A 26,605-nucleotide genomic window follows, 5' to 3' on the forward strand; every position below is an offset into this window, starting at 1 on the left:
GGAGATTTATTTACAGCAAAGTAATGCCTAAAAATAAATGTAGTTTTCTCCCCAAATGAAACCTAATCACATAATAATAATGGATCAAATCCTTGTTGCAGCTTTTGTTTCATCCCAAACAATATTAACCATTGCTTTTGTGTTTTTTTTTTAACTTTTTAACCATTGCCATTTTGAACATACTTGGATAACTACAAAGACCTTTAACATACATTTTAATTGCATTTATAAAGACATAGTTCTTGGTTAAACCATAAATAGTTTTCTAATTTCAACAATAACTATCAATTTTATAATAGTCCATGTCAATTATATCTGCAAACTTACTTTTTTAGATTGTATTTATTTGTAAAGGTGGTATAACCTCTGCATTCAGTGGACCAAACCTATACTTTTAGGGCACGTGCGTCATACACTGAAAATGAAGTTTTATCCCACTAGCATTTACTGCCCCCTCCAGGCCACAAAAGGGACAGCAGTCACAGAAAGCGCTCAATTCTTTCACATAAATTGATAAAAGTCTGAATGATCATGATGTTGTCAGTAATCCTTATTAAGCAAGGTGACAGAAACAACATTTCTAGGTATCCTACAGTGTGGTATAACATTGTCATTGTCTATTCTTGTCTTTCATTGTAAGGTTTATTTTAACGTTTATTATTGCCTCAGAATATTAGGATACAGGCATTGACACATGGGTAAAAAAAACAACAGAAGAGGAAATGTTTAACACGATAAATATTTGTGTTAGCTGACTTTTTGCCTCATCAGTCAAATATTTGAACTTTAAAGATTGAAAATAGTCTTCATGACCTGTGGCTACCGGGATTTTTTTTGTATGTGTTTGAGAGCGCTCGTAGAAAAAAAACCAGGGTTCGATTCTCAGTAGTAATGTCTGCTTTTAATGTCGAGATGAGGACCATCCACCTCCTTGTCCTCTTGGGCCACAGCCTCTTTTTGTGAAAACATTAAATAAAATTGTGATTTTGGTTGCCATCAGCTTCTCTACATTTGTATTTCAGGTTCCAAAACATGTAACTTATATTATATATATATATATATATATATATATATATATATATATATATATATATATATATATATATATATATATATATATATATATATTATATATATATATATATATATATATATATATATATATATATATATATATATATATATATATATATATATATATATATATATATATATATATATATATATATATTTATATTTTTTATTGAAGAGATTTTTAAAATACAGAAGCTAACTTGCGAAACAAGGCTTTTTCTCTGCTGTCTGTCCAAACCTGTAAAGTCTCATATGGGAACTAAACCTGTCTTTCTAACAAGGTGGTGGTGGTGTGATGGTGTGGGACTAAAGGAGAAACTTGAAGAGCAGCAGGACAATGAATAAAATGGATCAATCTTCTTACTACAAATCCTCTCAATCCACATTTGGGTGCATGTTGACCCTGAATATTCTACATAAATGATCAGATTTTATTTTATTGTTTTTCTTTATACCACAAGGTGATTCACTATGAAGAAATGTATCTAGCTTCCTGCAAACAAACTGATCCTCAATCTTCATTTTTAATTGAAGTCAGCCGCTTTAGCCTCTCGTAAAACATTACAGGCTTTGTGGGACTTGATTAAGAAGAAGAAACGTCCTGCACATCCTTATGCTAAAACAGACTGGCGCCTTCGACCTGCTTTTCACACATTGCATGTGTGGCACTGATATGATCCTAATGAACTGAGGCGTCTGGGTCTGCAGGAGTGCAGCACGGTCTGTACTCATTGCATGTTTTACAACCAAGTCTTATTTTAGCTCAGACGCCCTGTTCTGCCTCGCTGTTTGATGTATGACTTACGAACTATTCCCGTTTTCGTGCATTCATTGGGGTTTAAACCCGTTAAAAAATGTACGATTTCAGAGACACAAAATTAACCAAAATATACTGAAAATAGCCATTAACTTTAAAACTACATACAGAACAAGCAAAAGATAAACGGTATTAATGCTGAAATTGGTTTTAGGAGCTTTAACGGTGCTGAAATTAGCAAGGAATGCTAATGTAAGAGCTTGCTGAAAAGAAGTAATATAAATAGAAATGCCAACATTAGCATATTAACCTTTAGCGGAATGCTAAAATCAATTTTGGGTGGTGAAAGAGGCGAATATGGTTGATAATACATCAAACAGCTTAATAAAAGGAAAAACATTTTACTGGGTGGATGAAGTGCAGCTGATTGACCTGCTGACAGGAAGTCTTTGGCCTCAGATGTTTTTATCACAATCTGCTCTGAAACTTAGTTGGAAATATTCCATTGACAAATTTTAACATCACAGTTCTTCAAAGATTAGCCTATTTTAGTCAGAATGCAATATTTTCATCCTGAATAGGACCTCCATTTAAACAGATTGACATTTTGTAATCTTCCAGTTTCACCTTCTTAAACGCTGTTCTGCTACAGGCCAGCTTCTGCAAAACCCCATCCACTATTTTACGTCGTGCTGCAGCCAAGTCTACATCTTTCTGCTCCAGACAAGACAAGAATTTGATGCTTTTACGCTGAAGGGTAAGGAGTTCCTCAAGAAACTGCAGAACTGCAGGGAGGACCTTCCTCAAATGTTAGATTATAAATATTTTAATCTAAAACTAGACTGTACCTTCTGGATGATTGCAACATAGAAAAGTAGCTCTGCTTTCACCGAGCGGCTTCGCTTCTTCCTTTGGTGTGTCACCATGACGACTGCTTCCAGAAGATGCTGCTTAAAATGGGTTTCACCCAAAGCAGCAGTGCATGTAGACACTTCATCATCACTCAAGTAAGCAGATGTGCCATTAAAAAAGCAGGATTAGAGTTGAACAGGATGCTTTTCAGATGGAGGAGTCTCTCCTAAAATGCCTCTGACTCCAAACAGACTTGTCGGTTACATTCAAGCTTACACCATCCTAAAAAGGGTAGAATTTGATGTACTTTGTTGGATTTTCCTCTCATTAACTGATCATTTTTCTACATTTCCGTTTTAAGGATCTTCTATCTGAATGACGTCTCCTTAGTCTCTTTTATTTTCTTCTTTTTCATCACTTCTGTCTCATTTGGGATTCTAAATTGAATCCAAAGAATAGCTGCTCCATTTTTAAGGCTTAGTGCCAGGAATCAACTTGTCAGAAAGAAAGTCGTTTCATAAATCAGAGATCTTGTTTTCCTGGCTTTTAATGCACAGAAACTGTACTAAACATATTTCACAATTACAGAAAAAAAAGCTAAAACCATAAAAAGTACCAATGAAATGTTTCAGAGTAAGGACAATCGGTTATATAAATAGAATATGTTAATATGTAATATACAGTTAAATAGAAAACATACAAACTAGGGGATTGTGAAATGAAACACAATTTCATCTGAACATGTCTGCTTTTCTGCAGCTTACAGGGTCAAACTGAGCATGCTCAGTGCAGCCTTCAGAATATTTACGAGATGATGTGATAAAAAGGTCTACTGTGCAACGCAGGAGAAAAAAAAAAGAACCTGAGACAGTACTATGAACAACTCAGACTGGAGCAACATTTCTGTGTAACTTGTCCGTCACCGTGGTAACAGCCGTCTAGAAGAACAAGGTCTGCAGCGACTTGCGGACTGTGGCCATCTCCTTATGTTGCTGCGGAAACAAATTCAAATTTTATGCCCCTATACTTTCTATCAGTTTGCTCTTTTTTTAAATATATATTCGTGCTTACTGTGACTATAATATTCTATCAAAAAACAGCAAGTGTTAAACTTACAGCATAACAGTAAACCGCATCAACAAGAACAACTAAACAAGAAGTCATTTGATTCAGACAGTCCTCCTCTACATGTGTATTAGGTGATCAAGTTAGACGGAAATATGGAAAAATCCTGAGTAATGCATGATAATCTGAGGATTAAGGGATTTGGTATAATCTATGTTTAACTACAAGAGGAACAGAAACACTGAAAGACTTTCTGAAAGACTGATTGTTCCTCTCAGTAATTTATTTCACAGTATTGATGATCACCTTAATGACAAAAGGCTTAACGTGGTCTGTGAAAGCAGTAAGGAAGATCTACTGATTGACATCAAATGTCCATTTCCTTATAGTGAGAAGATATCTATTTGTCAAGTGACAAAGCTCACTGAAGCACGTTTCAAACTTGACTTCACACTGAGTGAAGACCCAGAACTGAGCACAATGAACTCACTGCGTCCATAAGCAGTTTCTTCTGCAACGTGGCCATTTCCTGCTTCAGTTCTTCTTGTGCCCCTTGCAGGAACTCGTGGTGACTTTTCTCCATCTCCTCCATATTCTACAGGGAAAAGAAAAGAAGTCCTTAAGCATTTAAACAAGTAAGAATCCATGCGACAACTACATCTTAGCAAACTTTTATGAATTTAATGTTTTTTCAGTCAGTCTGCAATATAAACTGGGTCGTGAGACGAAAGATGCTTCACAAAACACAAACCCAACCAGAAAACGTTAATGCTGCGTTCACACCAAAAAACAATTGGCGCGTCACATTTGCTGCACAACGCTTTCCTAAAAATGTGTTTATAAACTTGATCCTCCCTCCACATGTGGGAGGAGCTGCAATCAAGGTTTAATGCATCATCTCTACATGTGAGCATTGACTGTATATCTTTAGATCTTATATAAAGTCAATGCATGTAAGACAGATGATCAGGGATCAGATTTATTTATTTTAAAGAGCTCTACAACAGCATTGGTAATCCCGTCTTCATATCTGGGTTCATGACGTCATTCAGAGACTCTCCCATTAAGGTGAGGTTCACCATCTACTGCAGGAGCTGCGTCTGAATGACGACCACTTTCAGCTGTACTTCCCTCTCTATGTGACCCAGTCTGATGACCTAGTCCTACGTTAGTCCAGAAATTAGAACATGGTGTGTGTATGTAAAATTATAGGACCTTCTTAAATGTCTCCATACAAATAAGAAACATATCATAAAGTTCAGGAGGAGAATAATGATCAGATTCTCCTCCATGTTGGTTTTTGACTCCACCCACTGATCAGATCGTCAACACATCACAGGCCAAAGCAGAGTTCCTCACTGATTGGCGAAACGGAAATACTTCACCAAAGTTCAGATATTTGAACTCTGGAAACATTGCGAAGCGACGCCTGAAATGCGCCACACATTGATTTAAATTGAAACTGGACGCTGTTGGCACACAAATCGCATTTGGTGTGAATGTAGCTTCACTCATTCATCCTCTGTGTATTCTTGAGGACGAGCTTAATATGAAACAGCCCACCTTCACAAATTGCTCGTACAACTCTTTGACGCCTTTCAGCTTCTGGTTCTGCACAACTCGGGCCTGCTGCAGGATCTTCTGCTGCTGCCGGAACAAATTCTGTAATAATCGACAAAAGTTCTGTCAATGAAGGACATTTCTTTATAAAAAGTCTGCTCAGCTAGCAAAGGTTTATTGTAATATTGTCCTAATATGAACAATTTTAAAACGCATTTAAATAAGATCCAACTTGACTCTTTGCCCAAACATTATCTTAGAGTCAAGCTCTAGAACGTGATGGACCAGCAGAGGAAACTGACGTTGAGCTTCTCCTCCTGCTCTTCAGAGCGATGTGCTTCAGCCTCCCATTGCTGAAGCGCAGCAGACACCTGCTGAGAGAACTGCTGGGTTGTCTTCTTCCTGCAAACGCATCATGCATGAGGACAAACAGCTGAACGGACACTGATGCGGTCAAACAGGAAACAATGTTATGACATTCCATTCCATTAGATCTCTTTGGGTCATGTAAAAAGTTACAGAAGAAGAGAACCTCTGGCCGTGGTAGTTGCTCCACAGCTGCTCCAGCTTGTGCTGACTTCCCACCATGTGGTTCTTAGTCAGGCCCTCCAGGTGCTTTTGCTTGGCGTGCATCGCCTTGTTGATTTCAGCTGAAAGAGCATAGTAAACAATGGCTTTTCACTAAATACTACAGTTACATGTTAAAATCCTGTCTTCTGATTTACTGTAAAAGCGTTCTAGCTGGTCTTTAAATTGTAATGATGCCGTTTTTAGCCGAAATTTAAAAAACTTTCTAGGAAATAGTTTCGGCAGAACAACAGGAGTTCATTACAAAAATTAGCCTCTAGGTTGTGGGACAGACCACTGAAGCGGATTAAGCCTGCCCCCATTTCCCCACTAGCTTACAGTCCCTCACAACCCCAATCTGAAATTACTGGTGCCACAAAAATGATGAGCACCGTTGGAGTCAGAACGGAGCGAAGAGGGGAACTTGTGACTTACCGGTTGACAAAAGAGCATTTTCTGTAAATCTGCTCCCCTTTAGGAAATCTGTCCTTGTTTTCTCAGCAGGTTTGAATCTACTTTACAGTTGGTACAAGTGACTGAGTGACAACCCTCTTCTCATTTTTCAACAAGAAAACAGAAAAACTCATTTGTGATGAAATAAAACATTTCATAGACAGCGTAAAAAAACACCAAAAGCAGAAAACAAAGATTGATTAGAAATCAATACGGTAGTTCCTTAAAAAGTAACTGTTGTTGTAACCCTTGTGCTATCTTAGATGACCCCACCCTTACATTGATGTGTTATTCCTACCATGACAAAGGTGGATAAAGATGGAAAGATTTCATGTAATCCATGGACACCAGTGAAGTTCACAAAACACTGGGGCGCCGTGGTGCAGCGATAGGGCGGTCGACCCGCGATCGTAATATTGCAGGTTTGATTCCCGCCTTGCACGCCCATGTGTCAAAGTGTCCTTGGGCAAGACACTGAACTCCACCTTGCCTCTGGTGGGAGGTTGGCGCCAGTGTTCGGCAGCAGAGCTGCCATCAGTGTGTGAATGTGTGTGTGCATGGGTGAATGGGACTGTTACTATAAAGCACTTTGGGCCTTTGTAAGAAGGTAGAAAGCGCTATATAAGTATACGCCATTTACCATTTACTGTCTAGTGGGTCTAGATGACCCAACTCCCAATGTTAAAGTGCCTAGGATAGCACAAGGGTTACATCTGATGTTTTCATTGTGTTGTGCCTTCTTCTATGTTTGCATTTAACCGAATATCCTTTTTAAAATAACACCTATAGTTTTTCTTTGTAAAATAATGGAATAATTTGGTTTGTAGATTTTTTTGGTCTACCGTTCAACTTTGTTGGGGAGTCAAAACTGTAGATTTTGGTCACTGTGTTGTCGTGACTTCAAACTTGGATCATCAAACCACACGCTGCAAAATCTGTTTCAAGGCTAGTGCTTCCAAAACTACTCAGCCGAGTGCGTTCTAGTTATTCTCTTTATGGGAGGCTCAAGCTAGCAGTAGCTCACAAAACATCTGCTGCAATGTTATGCTAACATTTTTACAGCTTGTATTAAGTTCAACTTTGTGTTCAAGCCAATTTCCAAAGGAAATGGTAAAATAAATTAGTTTTTGTTAAAATATATTCCATCATTTGTAATTTTTTAAAAGAAAGTAAAAGCAGGGAGAAAATGGCTGAAAATCAAAAGTGAAATTTGAAATGAAAAATCTGAAATTTTATTTTTTTGGCCATATTGCCCAGCTCTAGAAGAACCTGTTAAAAACACCAAAGCACTGTTTTAATTGGAATAGGTTTTTACGAAGGATGTTAAGTAGTTATTGTTCTGTGATCAATTTCCCTTTTTTACTTGTTCTACCATAATAAATGCTAAGTGCGTTGAGACAACCAAATAAAAAAGTTCATAACTATCAGATGCTCTTTGTTAATCATTTACATGAGCTTAATTTAATTTAGGGTGTAAATCTAAAAGAATTCATATCAACTTTGAAATTCTATAAAGATGTAATCTGTTAATAAAGTGATTGCAGCAAATAAAAACAAACACTTACCCCCAAACTTTTCCAACATGGATTGAACTTCGTTCCTTCATAGTGGTAGAAAAGTTGTGTTACATCATGACACACAACAACAAACCAAGTTGTAACACTGATACTTGGTTCTCCTAATCAGAATTATGAAGTATTTTCTTACACAGAGGAATAACATCATTAATTAACAAAACAACTGTAGTAAAATAAGATGTTTAAAAAAACTTTTAAGTTTAATATTAAAGGTTTACCCAACATCATCAGCACATCCAAATTCTTCTTCCTCAAAGCTAGCAGCTGATCTCTTCTTTGCCACTTTGTCCACTAGTGCAGTTTCAATGTTAGGACATTCAAAATACATCAAAAGTTCAGTTAGAATCTGAGAAGCTGTTTTTCCCCTTAAAGTTTAGACTGATTACACAGATCGCACCTTCTCTGGCATTTTCGGAACCCCTCAGTTCCTTCTTCAGCTTTTGTTTCTTCTTTGATGCCATTTTCTGTGGGGCTGGGTCCAGAGAGCAGAGATAGGCTAAAGCTAGCTTCTGCTCAGAAAAAAAAAAAAAACTATTTTGAAAGATGATTTACAGTTGACGACTATCAGACAGAAACACCCGGTGTAAAACTTTTATAAAACGAACAACACTCAAACCACAATTTTAGCGGCACATTAGCTATAAACGGGGCACAAGAACAAAAGAAAACTTAGCATAACAAGCAAAAACGCGACTCTTCCCGCCACTGAAGACTGGCTTCTGTCCTCGTGCCATTGGGCGTTTGCCAAGCATGCGCGTGCCAGAAGGGAAACTCCCCTCCAAAAGAAAAGTACTTAATTTAAGTTAATAATAATAATAATAATAATAATAATAATAATAATAATAATAATAATAATAATAATAATAATAATAATAATAATAATAATAATAATAATAATAAATGTGTGCAAATAACATCAGCCTAAAATAAATGAAGGTCTACTTTTAGGTTATATGTTTGGAATGATTTAGTTAAACATTTTTTGTTTTTTACATATATATAGCTGTGTTATAGGTGAATTGAAATTTAATGTTTTTAGAAAATTGCAATTTTCAGATGGACTTTTTGTATTGTGTGTTACATTAAAAGCATATTTTTGTGTGAGGAGGACATGACCAAAAATAAGTTAATTATGTAGAATATATTTAACAGAAGAAAACTCCTAAAATATGTAGTCTAATAGCACATTGTTGCAAATAAAAGAGGAACGTGTATCCCTCTTTGTTTGTCAAAGATGTTTTAGTTGTCTTTCAGTTTAGCCAGTGAAGGGGTGGGCGGGCACGTGAGGAGGGCATGCCAGGTATATGTCAGTTAGGGGGGGTGTTCATCATAATTTTAATTTAGCTGAAATAGTAACGATTTGATGACATTGGTAAATTAAAAAAGGGTTTTGGTAAAAATGCTCAGATATGAGGGAACTGAGGTAAAAAAAAGGTAATGAGCAGTTTTTTGTCAAGAAGCTACAGCAGACCCAAGAAGGGGAATTCTACTTTACATACACAGCTGATAGGGTGAAGAATGACCAATTCACGCATTGCACGAGAAAGCCACCAGGTGGCAGCATTTCTCTAACATTGCAACCTCTCCCTTTGTGAACTGGCTTTTGCTGTAAGAAGCCTCCTCAAACCAGCATGAACTCTGTAAACTTCGGTGAGGTGCATCTAGTTTACATATTTGATCTTCTTAACCAATTAAAACTTGTTCAACTTTATAATGCGTCACTTTTGAGAACAATTTGCTGAAGCTTTTAGACATCAAAAACGTATAATAATAAGTTAAAACTTCTAATTGATCATTTAGATAAAACAAATTTTTCCCCTTGGTGGGGAGGGTGTTTGGACATCACTGTTTGCAAGCAGAAGATGTTTTCTCAGTGCCTTCCCCGCTATTTTTAACCACACCCTTTAGTACATACACACTTTTTCCACTAGAAAATACACACTCCAACACACACATCCATACAAGCACACACACACACGCACACTACCACACTGGGGCCCTCTGTCACGGCGGCCCTGTCCCTGGGGTGCTGGCTTCCTGGGCCCGACGGCCTTCTTTCCACGCAGGGAGAGGGATCCCAGAGCTCTCTGGCAAGGAGCCGGGGATCGTACCACATATGAACCTGGAGGATTCTGTGTCCCGGTGGTGTGGGTTCTGGTCCTCTTCATATTTTCCATCTGCGGGTGAGCCTGGTCGGGCCATATTTATAACACCCTTTGTGGACCCTCGCTCCTCTTGGGCGTCCTCCTCCTGGGTGGGGGGGCCGTCCCCTGCCTTGCTCTCTCCTGGAATAACCGTGGCCTGGGCGGGTCTTCCCTGGGGGGCCCTGACTCGTGCCTGGGGTTGGGGGATGCTCAGGAATCCTGGGTGGTGGTGGCCCGCCTGTCTGGGGCTTGGGGTGTCCCCCTGGGGCGGGGCCCTCGTTGGGCCCCCTGGGCGCGGTGGGGAGGCTGCTCTACGGTTCGGGTTACTGTACGGTCCCGCTGACATCCACCCCAGAAGAACATAAACACTCACTCGAGACCAGGTGCTAACTCACCTTTGCACAAACAGTTTGCGTGGCTGAATGAAATGTTTCACGTGTTAGCTTGAATGCATAAGTAGGCGTGTGTGAATGTTAGTGGTAGTATGCCCATATAGACTTGTTTGTGTGCAAACACTTTTGGAGCCAACAGGTGTGTTTGTCACGTTTGAGTGTGTGTGGACAGGCCCCGCCCATTTTCGATTTGTCATGCATCTTAACCTGTCAGTTGTGATTATAAAGCTCCAGTAACTTGTTGCTTTCTGACGCTTCATGAACTTACCCTTGCTACTATAATCACCCCTCTACCCCCCCCCCCCCACACACACACACACACACACACTATCTGTCATCCCTCTCTCTTCTTTCCTCCTTTTCTTTTCCGTCCGGTCCAGAAAGAATTATTTACAAATATAATTAACATGAATAAAGTTTAGCTGAAATTCCAAAAGGGGTTTATTTAAATATACATCTGGTGTATCATAAGATTCATAACACCTGTTGTAAAAGTAAAATATGTCCAACACAAAAGGCTTTCAGCTCTCATCATGGTTTGCTTAGCTGTTGGACAGGACAAGTTAAAAAAAAAGATAAAACAAATTATTGACGGACATGTCCTGGATTATATAGTGTTTCCATTTGTAAAAGATTGGTGCTGGTCTTTGTCTAAACTTAATGTGGGATTTTGAGTAAAACTTCTCATATTTGCAAAATTTAATGTTGAAACAGCGGAATTGAAGACTTTTCGGGAAACCTTTCAGAAAACTTGAATTTTCGTTTTTCTACAAGCTTATATTTTATACAACAGACTAACAATTAAAAGCATTATTTTCACTTTGAATTGTGAGAGAAAAAAGCTTCCGTATAGATCCCAAGGCGCGATGACAGCTTTTGAAGCACGCGCAGCTCCTTCTGCTAAATCCTATTTAAATGCAGTTGTTCTCTTACTGCGTCTGTTACGGTAGTAAAGCTGCGTGTGCGCCCCTATGGTCACTGCGGTAAATTGCAGCCGCAGTCCTCCTGAGTTCACTGCTGCGTCTTCAGAGAACCGATTCCACATGATCGGAGTGATTCCTCCTGTCAGCCAGGTACGCAGCTCCGTTTATCTTTAGATGTGCGTCATAACGAGCGTGTTTTTATGAAGGTTCGCGTTTTTAAGACAAATAATCTGGTTTGTTTTGCTGCAGGCTACAGCTGTGCGCAGCATTTTGTGGGTCAGCGCAGGTTTGCAGCAGTTTGCTCTGTTTGGATGTTGTTTACTGCTTTTTCGAGGCACTGAAGATATTTTTCACTGGCTGTAATTTTTTCTGATCTGCGAAGACAATTCAGGAGAAACATTCAGGGAGGTCCCTGAATCTTCCTTTAGTTTTGGTTTATCCGAGTTTCTCTGAGTCACCGGCTGCAGAGGGGAACTGCGTAAGTCTGAGTTCATGCCGGACTTTGAGCATTTCCGATTCTCCTACTCGAGCATGAATCCGGTTCTCGGGGAGAGCGGCTTCCTGGCTCCGCATCCGCAGCATCACTACATGACGGGTCAAAGTGACCCGGAACCGAGCTACTTCCTGGGTGACCACGGGGGATTCGGGCCGGATGGGTTCGGGTTGGATTTGGGAGCCTGGCCTCCGTCTGCCCCGGCGTACCTGCACTTGAGCAGCCCCCTGCGCCGCGTGCCCCCAGCGGCGCTGCGCAACGACCTGGGATCCAACATCAGCGTGCTGAAGACCCTGAACCTGCGCTTCCGCTGCTTCCTGGCGAAAGTGCACGAGCTGGAGCGCAGGAACAAGGTTCTAGAGAAGCAGCTGCAGCAGGCCTTGGAGGACAACATCACAGGGGAGGGGCTCCAGAGGCCAAAGACCAAAGATATGGGGGTCCAGACTGGATTTATTGGGCCCATTCCAGCCAGAGCTAGTCTTATTCCGCCCTATCACGCTTCACCCTTCCTTCCTGGGGGGTTTCTCTCTCCCACCCTTAAACCTCCATCACTGTTCCTGAGTGGAAATAACGTCAACATGATGGACTCCAACTCCAACCATATCATGCCCGGCGACCCCGTCAACACGGCACAGAGTCCGGGCAAGGCCCCACCAACCAACTTCAACGCTCCCCCTCCCAGTTCAAAAACCAACAACCCCCCCTCTTCAGCGCAACACTTCTACCCGGAAACCACCTGGACCTTCAACCACATGCGCCGCTTTGGGACGGGGCGGGAACCGTGCGTCACAGGGCCCGGGCTCCCCTGGATGCACCAGGATGGAGTTGGAGTCCAGGTCGACACGATCACACCTGAGATCCGGGCTCTTTACAACGTTCTGTCCAAGGTGAAAAGAGAAAGGGATGAGTACAAGAGAAGGTAAGAAACCTGTAGCTGCATGCAGCAACAGATGCTGGAGTGCCATGTGGATGGAACATTTAAACTTTAAATGCCAAAACTGGTCCAGATGAGACTCAAAAGAGGCTACAAATAACTAAATCGATTAATAGACATTTACTTATCTATAGAAATGCAACTTTGACTCATGAGACTAGTATTTTTTTAAACAATTTCTTGTTTTTTAAGATAAAAATAAGGATTCTGTTGGTTTTTAATGTAAGAATTTATCATTTTAATAATGAAAATGTCCTCTTTTATTGAGTGTAACTCACTATTTTTGTGAAATTTGTTTTCATAAGTTGATGAAGGTTCTCAGTGGTCTTTAATTATGATTATTGTTTTGTTTTGTTTTTTTGCCAAATTCAATAAACCTGTGTCCTTTCTAGGACATATTTTCTGCAGAGCAACAGGAGTATTAATAAGAAATTCGCCTCTAAGGTTTTGGGAAAAACTATTGGCGTGGAGAAACCCTGCCCCACTTCCCATCATCCATCTGTTTACATGCACTTACGCTAGCTTAAATCCCTACATACTTAACATTAGCAGTGTAACAAAACTGGAGCAATCCAACTGTACAGTTTTGAGCCAAATGCCAGCTCAGACAATGAACGGATCAGGGAGCTTGTCGCCCGCCGATTGTAGCTTCTACGTCGCTGCTACAGGGTTTTTACATTTTTGCTCCTGATTCACAACCATTTGAATAAAGTAATACTCAGAAATGCTATTTTAAACTGAGTTTTATTTATATATTGTCCATCATGCCCCAACAATATAACTTCCAATAAAGTGAGCCCTAAGTCCAGATGCTATGACTCAACTTCATACATTGTTTTCAAAACCAACTAAAAATTGTTTTATAATTTTGTAATTTTGAAAAAAAAACTTTTTTGAATAGAATTGTCTTGACTCTAAAACCAAATCAAGTTAAGAACTTCTGAGTCAAACTGCTTCAGTATTTCTCATCCCCAGCTTTACACTCAGAAGTGTTGTTGTTGCTCAAAAGCATTGAATCTGTCTGGAAACGGTTTAGCACCACGTCAACAAACAGTTGCGTTGTAGCATTTATTGGCGAGTTTGACTGCTCTCTCTGGTTTGCCGATGCACTGATGCTTTTTCATCCCCTTTGAAACATAGCTAACTGACAACTGCGGCTAATTCATTTTATGGGCAGTTCTGGGTTCTGTTCTGCTCATCCAGAGCTGAATGTCCAAAAGAGGATGATTGTAAATAAAAACTTTAGCAGTCCCTACAAAACACTGCGGCTCAACAAAAGCGAGTCTCTAGTCGAGCAGGAGAGAAAGAGGGTCTAAGGGCAGGGATGCCCAGTTTGACCTAGTCTGCTTATAGTTTAGCTATTCCCTATTGAGTCCTGACTTCATGTTCATTATGATTTCATGTTTATTATATAATTACTGGTATGAATCCCATGGCTAATGTTGTAAATATTGGGCTACTTAAATAAAAATTGAATTTATTTGAATTAAGTCAAGCTCCCAATATTAATGTAGTCCAGTAAATCTGTCTTTGATTGTAAAGGCCTGTTCACACCGGGACGAATTTCGCCCGCGATTTTCGCCTACGTTTAACGCCTCGTGACTAAACAAAGGGCACCAAAGTGAGTGTGCACAACGACGCGAAAAAACGCCACGCGTCATAGCCTCACTTTTTAAAAAACGCCTCGGGTTCGTTTTTTTGGTTTGACGCGTCGCGTCGAAATCTATTTGACCAATGAGAACAGCGCTTTTGCACACGTGTCTGGAGCCTCTGAAGTTACAGTAAATCACAACTTGGGGGCGCTCAAACACAAAACTGCCTTGCTGAGCACACATACAAGCAAAGAAGATAGACGCCGAGTAGCGTCTACACAGCCGCGAAGAAATAATGACGGACATTCTAAAATATCCCCGAACCAAGCACCAGTTGGAGCAACTGGTGCTTGAAATATTCATGTTTTCTTTGTATGATTCTGACAAGCGTGTAAATACTTGCTCTCTTCTTCTGAGTGAAAAGCGACTTTAAGAAGCGTAAAGTTGCGCAGCGCCACCTTGTGTACAGGAGTATTTCTGTTTTACATTAAGCGCCATCTAATGTCAGGGAATGAAATTGCATGTTCTCTCGGCTCATCGTCAGCGAAAATCGCCTGGGTGTGAACACAAAAAACGTGGCGAAAAACGCTGGCGAATAACGCCTGGGGAATATTCGTATGTGGAATAATGTTTATTTGTGAAGAATTTGGCAGAAAAAAATCAGTTTCGCCTTTTTTCAAAATAAATGTGGTCGATGTCGGTCCTGAAAGGAAATTAAATGCATCATAAACTGAGCTGCAGCAGTCTGATATTGTTTGTCTTTCTAAATACAGAAAAGCGTTTAAATGTCAGATGTGCAAAAACATACACAAAGATACAAAAAGATTGTGAAACCAATGCTAAAAATTGCTCATCCAGTTCGCTGTTCCTCGCTTCCTCCACCTTCCTGCTGAGTTATGTTCTGGGCCCTGCAATGCAGCACGGGCCTGCAGTGATGTCACCCTCCACACCCTCCACTGCATCTCCACGTCATCCATCTTTATTTGCCTCTACATCTCTTCACAGGTCGCCCTCCATCTTTCTGAGTCCCCTCTCTTGTTTTCTTTTCGGTAGTCCTTCTCCCCCTGCCTGTGTGCACGCACTGTCTGTCCCAAATAAGCTTCTGCAGCGTCAGACTGGCACTGACATCCTCATCATCATGAACTGCAGAACCTCATCTCGGTGCTGTCTGCACAGCTCAGCATGAGCAGCTCCTCCTGGATACAAAAAGCTGAACAAAACACTGGAGATGAAACCTCTGATGTCACAGTCTTTTGCTCCGATTTGATCACTTTCCATATGTGCCAACTCACTGCAGAGGATGTTTGCCTCCAACCATAACTTTTAATTTTCAAAATTTTAGAAACTCAATTGTTGATTCACTCCACATTCTCTGAGTCTCAGGGCAGACACTCTTCCACTAGGTCAGGGGTCTGCAATCTTTAACGCCAAAAGAGACATTTGGTCTTCAGTTTCAATAAAGACTAAAACCCAGCAAGAATTGCAAAGTCCTGCCTAACCCTTAAGAAAAATCCACTTTGTTTATGTTTATGTGGCCATTAAGCTATTGATTTATAAAATATTGCTTTTAAAATTTACAATGATTAAATTATAAAAGTGTTGTTTTTGATAACAACTTTAACTTCTTTACTTTTGACAGCAGCACACACACGTTACTTTCAAAATAAAATACACCCTGTGTCAAATAATAAAAAAACCTTCTGCTGCAGCAAATTTACTAGAATAAAAAATGCAAGGAAACCAAGTCAAACATGTCATAATTGCAATAATTATATGGAATTCTGCCACATGTGTGCTTAACTTCACTAAATAATTTATTATTTATTCAAACCGTGTTTTAAATCCAAAGAGCCACAGTGGAGCCGCAGGTAGCAGACCCCTACACTTCATCATCAATGGCACACCTTCATAATTATATCATGTAGAAAAAAGCATATGTATGGAAATGTGCTGCCACTTGGGGAAGGAAAACTAATTACTTTTATTTTTCCTTTTCAATTTTGAAGAACCATTTGTCAGTTTGATATTGATTATCAGCTTTCTTTATCTCATTGCTCAGGCTTGTTGCTGCCTCTGTTGACTATCATCACAAGTGCAGCTTTAAGATTACAAACATCAGAGGAAGTAAAATAGCACATATTCTTAATTTATTTGTAGTCGTTAAAAATGTCTATTAAGGATAGGGTTAAAAAGTTTAAAAACAAAAAGAAATGAAAATGATGATTTTTTTCCAGCCTAATTTGACGACTGGTCACTATAGCAGACCTGTCTGTGGGTTGTTTCAAGTCTGCTTGTATCTAACCGGGCTATGAAGGCTTAAAGACATTGAATTTATTTGAAAAATTAAAGACAAGTGGTTGCTTAAGTTTTTGCAAGTTTGTGCAATTCAGATTCTATGCTTCCACTTTCGGCTTCTCCCATCCGGGGTCGCCACAGCGAACAAGTCGCATGGTAAATTTGGCAATGTTTTTTTACGCCGGATGCCCTTCCTGACGCAACCTTCTCAAACCGGGCTTGGAACCGGCACAGAGGTAGAGAAGGGAACAGGGAGCAGCCCGGAGTCGAACCCTGGTTTCACGGACGGAAGGCGCCGCAAACCAGCACGAGCTAAAAAATCACAGCAAATTGAGGCACAGCCTCACTCCACACCTTCCTTACCAAAAATACTACAAAGATCAATTATAAAATTAAGAAAATTATTTGGGAATAAGTTTTTTATCCAAAGAATGCAGAGTATTTTCAAAAATGAGGAAAAGACCAAAAAAAAAAGCTCAGAGATCAGACAAAAATCAGCATCCTGTGGTTTTATCAGAATGGAGGGAATTTTGTAAAAAAATAAAAAATTGCTTTGAATACCGTAATCTGGATGAACTCCTAAGAAATCAACACAAACAGATATAAATTATTTTAATTTAAAAGAATTGAATGTGTAATAATTGGAAGTCAGTTCTTAAATAAACAGGGAGTATAAATGATCAATTGAGTCTTGAGCAAATGTTTTCTATAGATGTTTCTATCCTTGAAACAACTTTAAAAATAAAAGTGTGGATTCAGAAACTGAGAGAAATAATCTGTACAGAATACTTTAATCTCTCATGTATGTCTAATCAAACACACTATCAGCTCCACAGAAGCTGTGCATGTTGGAGTCTGCTGTCATGCTGAGTACAGAGGAGTCCCGATGCTGCACAGTGGAGCTCATGCAGAAACTTAGTGGGGTTTCACTTACAGCTTCAGAGAGAAAAAAGAGCATCATGAATCCCATCACACATAAAACCAGGTCGCACTGACGACAGGAGGAATCAAATACAATTGAACTTCATGGACGGTTTTAGGACGAGACACTTTCTTGTTCTTGTAGCATTTTACTGGCGAGTTTGATGTAATTGTTTTTGCTTGTTTTGTTCCAAGTAAATTGACTCCCGATGTTGTGTTTGTAGATGGGAGGAAGAGTGCACAGCCAGAATGGACCTGCAAGAGAAAGTGGCAGAGCTTGAGGAGGTGAGTTAACAATTCAAACCTTTATTTATGTTTTTAAACTAACTGGGCTCCATGTTTTCTATGTTTTTACCACAGATAAACATTTAAGTTTGATTAATCTTTTTCCAATATACGGCTATAGTAAAACAAAAAAGAAAGATGTCCTCCAGTTCCTGAGCTCAAGAGACTTGAGGTGCTACTGCAGATCAATGATCCAAAGTTAGCAGAGACTCCACTTCTACTGCGGAGACGTCGACGTTTCCTTCTGAGACGTGTCCTTCTATGATTCTTTTTCATGACTTTAAAACCCCTTTATGCTGGAAAATATTTTAATATTTAAGTTTTAAACCATTTAGATTAGCATAAAAACTCTTGTCAGGTATTACAAACATTTAACTGCAATCAGTCACTTTTTTTAAAGGTTGCTGGCAGAGCAGAGGATCCTTGTGTCATTTTTAATTCCATATGTTTACCTCCAGATTTGTCTACTGTAAATGGATGAAAATGTAAATTGAAGCAGTGAAGATACGTGTAAACATGTAAACTACATTAATGTATTATTCCTTTTTGTTCAAAACTAGCAAATCAAAGTGTAGTTTGTATCTGTTTGTGCAGTTTGTGGCTCCAGAAAATGACATGATGGTGTTTGCAGGAGCTGCAGGAGAGTGAAGTGTGTCAGGATGAGCTGGCTTTCAAAGTGAAGCAGCTCAAAGCGGATCTTGTTCTCTTTAAAGGACTCATGAGCAACGTAAGGCTTTCCTTTTCTTCAAAATGATCGTTAAAAAATGTTTTTATTTTGTCATTATTTTTATTTCCACAAGCTAAAGATATCCATTGTCCTTAAAGTCAGTCATCATTGTAGCGACTTCAAAACCAAACAGTCGCTGAGAGGCTGATAGTGGGTCTGGGTTATTGAATGACGCGCTCGAGCTCAAAAAATGGACCATGCATAATGAAGTTCGTTTCCTGAACTTTTAATCGTGACAAAAAAGGGTAATTAAAGGTAACATAAATAAATATATTCAAAGCGTAGTGAGTGTATAAAGCGTATAAAGCGGTCAACAAAAAATACGGCAACCCAACTCACCCCCCCTTCCATCTTACACAGGTAAAACACCACAGGTGAGATAAAGTCAATTAAGGTCACCGCCCACAACCATGTGACCCACCAGCTGATTACCTACTCAATGGCCTATAATCAAAAAAATATATATATTCATTCACCATATACTTCCATAATAAAAACAGTGAAATAGTGCAAACTAAGGAAAAGTAAACTAATATTTGTGCAAAAGAGATGACATAAACAGTAGCGAAACATTTTTACCTGATAAAACTGGCTTTATTGCGCATATACAGATGTTCTTTTGTTTTTAAATATGTATTATGAGAATTTTTTTCTCTTGGGGTCAGGACATGTCAGATCTGGACAGTAAGATCCAGGAAAAGGCCATGAAGGTGGACATGGATATCTGCCGGCGTATCGACATCACGGCTCGCCTCTGCGACGTAGCCCAGCAGAGGAACAGTGAGGATGTGATCCCGATCTTCCAGGTACATCTGCAGTGATGAATATCCCCATCTCAGCTGTGACTCATACAGATGTTCTCCCGCCAGGTGCCCACGCCTCCCTCCTCTCTAAATCGCCGCACCAGGAACAGGAGTGGGCAGTCGCTGAAGGACGGGGACGGAGATGAACTGAGCGTGTCCGAGAGCGAAGGAGGCGGTGCCAAAAAGGAGGACTTGAGCAGCTCCTCGGCCGATCAGATCAACGAGCAGATGCATAGGATGCTGAACCAGCTGTAGGTGATGTCGGTTAGATGCACAGAAGGCGCGCTCAGAACTCTGCAGCTGTTGGATGATATCTGTGCAGGAGGGAGAGTGACTTTGAGGACGACTGCGACAGTCTGGCCTGGGAGGAAAGCGAAGACACGCTTCTGCTGTGGGAGGATTTTCCTGGATGCTCTTTTGGGATGGAAACACAGGGAGAGGTGAGAACACAGAGACTCAGAGAGTTTATTCCTGTGAAAGGGTCGGTTCAGTGAGCAAAAGAGTAACTGCTTATTAGATATAAAGATTCTAGAATGAGACAAGAAAAAAATGTTCAATGACACATTAATGCACAAGAAAAAGAGTCAGAGGATTTCTTTAGTCCACTATTGCTTTAAAAATATAAAATTCAACTAATGTTTTAATTCTCCATTATCTTTGATTACAATTTACCACTAAAGTTGGAAACTTCCTGCAGAAATATGAAGACTAGATCATGTCTACTGACATAATTCAAGTGTAAAAAGTGTCATAGTAGAATTTAATTAAAACCAGCTGTGAAGAAACTACACAATAAAATTGTTGCTCCTGCTGTTAAACTTTAAATTGGGGGAAAAAATGCTTCTAAAATTTTCATCTGACAAGAAAAAGAAAAATATTTAAAAACTATTCTGAAAACTGGAAAGAATAAAATTTGAATAAATTACAATCTAAAAGTAAAAGTGAGAAATAGTTAAATAATTTTGCTCAGATAATAAAAAATGGAACAAAATCCTGTCCTGTGGTAAAAATATCAAAGGAAATGCTGTTAAAAATATCAATAACCACAAATTTTACAGATCACTTTTGCAATGAGACTCCTCAGTTAAATGTTAAAGGCTTCATTAGAAAAACAAAGTTTAAATGAATTAAAAGTTAGAAAATACCAAACATAGTTTCTAGAGTAGTAGTAAACACAATGCTAAATTGGACAAATAATCAACAATCAAAAGCTAATTATGTTAAATTATGCAAAAAATACAATTTTTTCTGATCAACATTTAAAACCGTTGAGACAAATTATACTAAAATAAAACCAAAAAAACGATATTTTTTTGAAGAAGTAAAATTTTCAATCAAAAGTTAAATGATGTTTATGATTAATGTTAAATTGATCATTAAAATCATGAATTAATAAACCAAAGCATTAAAATTAGAAAAAAACAGCTAAATATACTGGACACTGCTCAAGGAAGCTACATACATTCATCAAAAAACACAAATTATCGTTAAAAAATAACTTAAGTAAAACCTGCACCTGACTAAAGTGTGGAATATCAGAGAAGAAGAAACCTAGTTTAAAACGCTAAATCAGGTGCTAAAAGTAAATATAAGTGTCAAACCTCACAGCTTAAAAAATCAAACTAATTCAAAAGTTGTTAAGAATTCTAAAAAAGGTCTTGCTGTTTAGCAATTTATGAAAGATAATCCTCTCCAACTTTAACCTGCATCTGCAGAATTTTCAAAAATAGATCTGTTAATGTTTTTCTAAAAAGCACAAAACTGTCTCTTTTACTGTTAAAGGGTAATTCCTGTTGCTCAAATGACATGGAATGTCAATAAAACTTGAATAAATAAAAGTGATATACAGCTTCATTTACGCATGGTTTATGTTTTCCTGTTCGGCTTTTCCCTGAGTTCAAATACTTGAGTTTGGCCCTGTCCCATTTCAGTGATCTGCAGACAGAGCCGTTTTTAGCCTGCGGTTGTTAAATGCAGCAGGTTTGTGGGTTTTTTCTACTGAGTCTGATGACGCAGACGCCACTCCTGTCCTGCTGAAATGTAAGCCTTTTAAGTGGCTGAGCAGCAGAGAAGGCCACTGACCTGCTTAGTGAAACGCCAGAAGAAGCTGCAGGGAAATCACAGCAGATTAAGAGATTTCAGAACACCGGAAGGAAACTCACAAACAAACAGGACGACACATCACTCAGAATTAAAATAACAGCAGTGGAAAACAACTGAACTTTTTAAAAATGGTTTAAGGACTTTAAATGTAGAAGAGTTTGCTTTTAAAATGTTTTTTTCTAGTGTATACATATTTTGGTCTTTGCCCATTTGAGTTACTGCTAAAAACGATGTAAACATTTATGACAAACACATTTTGGAATATTACTAATATACGTTTTTCTGGCAATTTCTTTTTAATTTACCTTAAAGTTTTGTATCTTAATCAATTTTCCCAAAAGAATTATTTTACCTTGGTTTTAGTTTTTATATTTCTATGCCTCCAAAAACAGGCTGGTTTTCCAGGTTTTCTGTTAAAATTTTTATGACTGCAACCAAAAAGGAGCAAAGCCTCAAACTGACTGTTTTCTCGCTGCCTTCAGGACGAGTCCATCGAGAAGGTGATCAATGACACAGAGTCTCTGTTTAAGTCCAGAGAGAAGGAATATCACGACACCATCAACCAGATAGAGGTGAGACCACTTCAAATCAGCAGAGTTAGAAATAATAAGAATTTTAAAAACGTCAGCGGTTGTTATTTGTGTTCTCGTCAGCTGGAACTAGCCACTGCCAAGAGTGACATGAACCGTCACCTGCATGAGTACATGGAGATGTGCTCCATGAAGAGAGGCCTGGATGTCCAAATGGAGACCTGCAGGAGACTCATCACGCAGAGTGGGGACAGGTAACAAAGCCATCTTTAATTAAATTTCATCAGACAGCATCTCTTATTAAAAAGTGTGTAAGCTAAAACCATAGCCTCTGGTACATATCATTAAATTCTGACATTTTAATGATGCTGGATTTCTTTTGAGGAAGAAAATTACATTTGGAAAAATATCTTTAATTCAAAACAACCTGGGATCCTTTAAAAAGCCAAAGAATTAGGATCCAGATTGTTCTTTAGAGCTACACACACAGCCCACTTTACTAGGTCCACCTTTCTAGTACCGGGTTAGACCCCCTTTTGTTGTCAGAACCGTCTTAATCCTTGGTGGCATAGATTCAACAAGGTACTGTAAACATTCCTCAGAGTTTGGTCCATATTGACAGGACAGCATCACACAGTTGCTGCAGATTTGTCAGCTGTTCATCCATGAGTCCAGTGAACTCATTGTAATGTTCAAGTAACCAGTCTGAGATGATTCCAGCTTTATGACATGGCGCCTTATCCTGCTGGAAGTAGCCACTAGAAGATGGTACACTGTGGTCATGAAGGGATGGAAATGGTCAGCAACAATACTCAGGTAGGCTGTGGCATTGGAATTGGCTCAATTGGTACTAAGGGGCCCAAAGTGTGCTAAGAAAATATCCCCAACACCATTGCACCACCAGCAGCCTGAATCTTTGATTAAAGGCAGGATGGATACACGCAGAAATGGAGACTCATCAAACCAGACTACATTTTTCCAATCTTCTATTGTCCAGTTTTGGTGAGCCTGTGTCTTTTGTAGCTCAGTTTCCTGTTCTTAGCTGACAGGAGTGGCACCTGGTGTGGTCTTCTGCTGCTGTAGTTCATCTGCATCAAGGTTGGACATGTTGTGCGTTCAGAGATGCTCTTCTGCAGACCTCGGTTGTAATCAGTGGTTATCTAAGTTACTGTTGGCTTTCTATCAGCTGGAGCCAGTCTGGCCATTCTCTTTTGACTTCTGGGTTCAACAAGGCATTTCTGCCCACAGACCTGCCGCACACTGGATATTTTTTCTTTTGCGGACCATTCTCTGTACATTATAGAGATGGTTGTGGGTGACATTCCCAGTAGATCAGGAATCTTGTGATTGGCTGACTAGAAATTTGTGTTAATGAGCAGTTGGACATGTGTACTTAATAAAGTGGCTGATGAGTGTACACATAAACCTTTATAACAATAGAAACATTGACATTGAGTTTTATTTTTCATATAAGCCTCTTGTTGGCTGTCCTTATTCTGCTGCAATCATCTGTGCTTCTCACAGGAAGTCTTCGCCTCTCGTCACACTGACTGCGGAGGATTCTGACTGCGAGGAGAAGGAGAGGAAGAAGCCACCTCTAACTGCCAACCTTGAGGGCAGCGACTGCTGCTGCAACATCAACACTGCCATCCCCCTGGTGTCCTGGAGGAAACCCTGACACACAAACACACAGCAGGTGACATCATTCACCAACCAGAAAGCTGAACTTGATGTCAACATTTAAAGCAATGTGAGAAATTCTTGCAAAGATGCTGCATCTATGAAATCTGCCCTCCTGTGGTTATTTGTGGGAATTTCACTGGATGGCGAAGAAAATATTTATTTTGCAATATTGTTGTGTGAATTTGTAAATAGGATGGATTACAGAATTCACGCTGAGCTCTCTGTTTAGTTCAGAAAATGGTCATTTGCACAGTTTTTTTTTTTTCAAATCTAAGGCAGGACAGCATGAAGAAAGCACTTTACATGGACTCCTGTAAACTACAGGGTTCAGTATGATGTGTCTTAATGATTTTTTTTTATGTGTCAAGCTTGGTTTTATAATAGAATCTCTTCTTCAGTGGAGACTTGTGAGAGTTTATGGTAACAAGTAATACATGCAATAACGTTTTTTTTTAGCTAAACCTGCCTTAAACAATGTACTCAGCATTTTAGATTAATCTCAGTTTATGAAAAAATTATATACCTGTGTGTGTATATATATATATATATATATATATATATATATATATATATATATATATATATATATATATATATATATATATATATATATATATATATATATATATATATGACATTTGCTATTTTATTTTAACAGAAGCTTCTTTGATGTGCTTCTTTGTATCAGTACAAATCTATATCAATGAATAGACTCAACTGAGGCAATGTTTACGTTTTACAGTAAAAGTGAATAATTTAGGTCTTTAAATGCTGTTTCTGTTGTTTTGTCAAGCTTGAAATTAAAATTTTATTGTAAGGAAAAGAGGGAAAATGGGGAGAAGGTTAGGACACAATGATGGTCGACGTGTTGGACAATAGGAAAGGATGTATTAACCATTTTACTGGGAAAAATACTTAAAAATATTTCTATTTTATAATTCCTTTATGCTTGTAAAGAGTATTTTTCAATTCAATTTTATTTGTATAGCCGAAATTCACAACAACAGTCGTCTTGATGGGCTTCGTATCGTATCTCCAGTAAATCAAATCTCAGCTATCAGGAGGATGAGTTACAGCTTTCTAAGAATAGGAAAAGAGGTCTGCGTGTCTCCATCCAGCAATGAGCCACAAACTAAAGTCTGGAGTTACTTGAAATTCAAAATCACAAAACACCAATAACATAATCACCACTCTGTTAAAACCTCAATGAGCAGCTTTAAAAGGGGATGGTGGGGACAAGGATGGAATAAATAAATGCTTTTAGTAGCACAAAACAAGATTAAAACTTGCTGCTTAGGTTGAAACCACATATTTCTAAAGATGCATATTTCTTGTTTTTCTTGAAAAGAATCTAAAAAATAAGACATTTTTAGGAACAGAAATTTATTTTGAAAACAGACCTTCTGTTATTCATAAAACATATATTAGGTTAACTACAAGACAGTTTTTTTAATACAAAATTAATGTTTGAAAATAGTGAATAAAAAGGCAAGAAAATACAAGAGCTTCTAAAATTATTTTTTTCTGAAATGACTTCAAAATTTTACTTTTTCAGTTCGTAGTACTTTATCTTTATTTATTTACTCATTTATGTATGTATTTATTTATTTTTGTCTGTGCTTTTAAGTAAACATATTAATTTGCCTTTTTATATTTTACAGCATGAAAAGCAAAATATTATGATGGCACTGATCTACAAATGCTGCAAGCTTCATGTTTTTTCTTTTTGCTTTACATCACTCTGTTTAGCAACCTGTTAGATGTTTGGGATTTGAGAAAATCTGCTTCAGCTTCAGTGGAACCGCTAGAGGTTTGAGGTGTGAATTCCACAGCTTCATCACTTCTTCACTTGTTGGAAGTTCAGACATTCACTTCAACATTTACATCTGTAACACAACCAGACGCTGCTGCACCACAGCATCGTCACATCACAGCAACGTTGCTCAGTAGCATCACAGAAAATAGACGTCAGAGGTTTAGCAGTTGAGTCCAAAGCAATTCATTCTGTAATCGTTTGTGAAACTTTAAATGTCTGTTTGTTCTCTAAAACGTCTAGATATCCAATGACTGAAAGTGCTTTATTTGAAAATAAACATATGGATTGGCATTTTTTCTTGATCTAATCTAAATGGTTGACTCCAATCATGCAGGTTGAGTTCTCAGCAGGAAAAACGGGGACTGTTGTGCTTTAGAACCTGTTGGTGAATTGTTTTCATTTGTGTTTGATGAGAAATGTCAGAATAAACATTTGAAACATGTCAGCCTGAAAGTTTTTTTTTTTTCAACTGAACGAGTGAAAAAAATCAACTTTTTTAATGATGCTATGAAGTGTGTGGAAGTGACACACCTGTAAAGTGTATGTGCTGCTTTTAATGACATCTTAATTTTCAGGAGAGCTGCTACCTTCAACTTACATCTCTTGGATAATTTTGTCCATACATTGCAGAAACATCTTAGAATTTCTGATAAAGTATTATTCATTTAACTTTTTATGCATTTTAAAGAAAGTTTTAGGTGGTGTTTTTTTTTTGGGGGGGGGGGGGGGAGGCGAGGTCATGAAATAGTAGCTCAGCAGGATCTCCCAACATTAACCCTTGTGCTATCTTAGATGACCCCACCCTTACATTGACGTGTTATCCTACCAGGATAAAGGTGGAAAGATTTCATGTAATCCATGGACACCAGTGAAGATCACAAATCATTGAAGAAAAAATGTTCAGTGCACTGTCTAGTGGGTCTAGATGACCCAACTCCCAATGTTAAAGTGCTTAGGATAGCACAAGGGTAAAGGGAGGAAAAGGAGGTTTTATATGTCCTCATAACACAACAAAATCCTTCAAAATCCCAGCATTAGTCTTGAGTTGGCCAGTAATTA

General features: G+C 38.7%; 2 protein-coding genes across 2 annotated transcripts; one reads left to right on the plus strand and one right to left on the minus strand.

Moving 5' to 3' along the window:
* Positions 1–3,212: 3,212 nt before the first annotated feature.
* LOC101174359 (synaptonemal complex protein 3) lies at positions 3,213–8,640 on the minus strand. The gene is made up of 8 exons (XM_023960284.1): positions 8,303–8,640; positions 8,124–8,196; positions 7,894–7,928; positions 5,841–5,958; positions 5,611–5,710; positions 5,312–5,410; positions 4,239–4,343; positions 3,213–3,675 (listed from the first exon to the last, which is right to left on the minus strand). The coding sequence occupies exons 1-8, from the start codon at positions 8,364–8,366 to the stop codon at positions 3,622–3,624; spliced, it is 648 nt and encodes a 215-aa protein (XP_023816052.1). The 5' UTR covers positions 8,367–8,640; the 3' UTR covers positions 3,213–3,621.
* A 2,762-nt stretch (positions 8,641–11,402) lies between these two features.
* LOC101174605 (intermediate filament family orphan 1) lies at positions 11,403–25,991 on the plus strand. Its single transcript, XM_023960037.1, has 10 exons — positions 11,403–11,514; positions 11,614–12,776; positions 17,824–17,884; positions 18,516–18,611; positions 19,277–19,417; positions 19,481–19,665; positions 19,737–19,854; positions 22,000–22,089; positions 22,171–22,301; positions 23,572–25,991. The coding sequence occupies exons 2-10, from the start codon at positions 11,857–11,859 to the stop codon at positions 23,723–23,725; spliced, it is 1,896 nt and encodes a 631-aa protein (XP_023815805.1). The 5' UTR covers positions 11,403–11,514; positions 11,614–11,856; the 3' UTR covers positions 23,726–25,991.
* Positions 25,992–26,605: the final 614 nt, after the last annotated feature.

Source organism: Oryzias latipes, chromosome 11 (assembly GCF_002234675.1).
Source record: "Oryzias latipes chromosome 11, ASM223467v1".
NCBI classification, from domain to species: Eukaryota; Metazoa; Chordata; class Actinopteri; order Beloniformes; family Adrianichthyidae; genus Oryzias; species Oryzias latipes.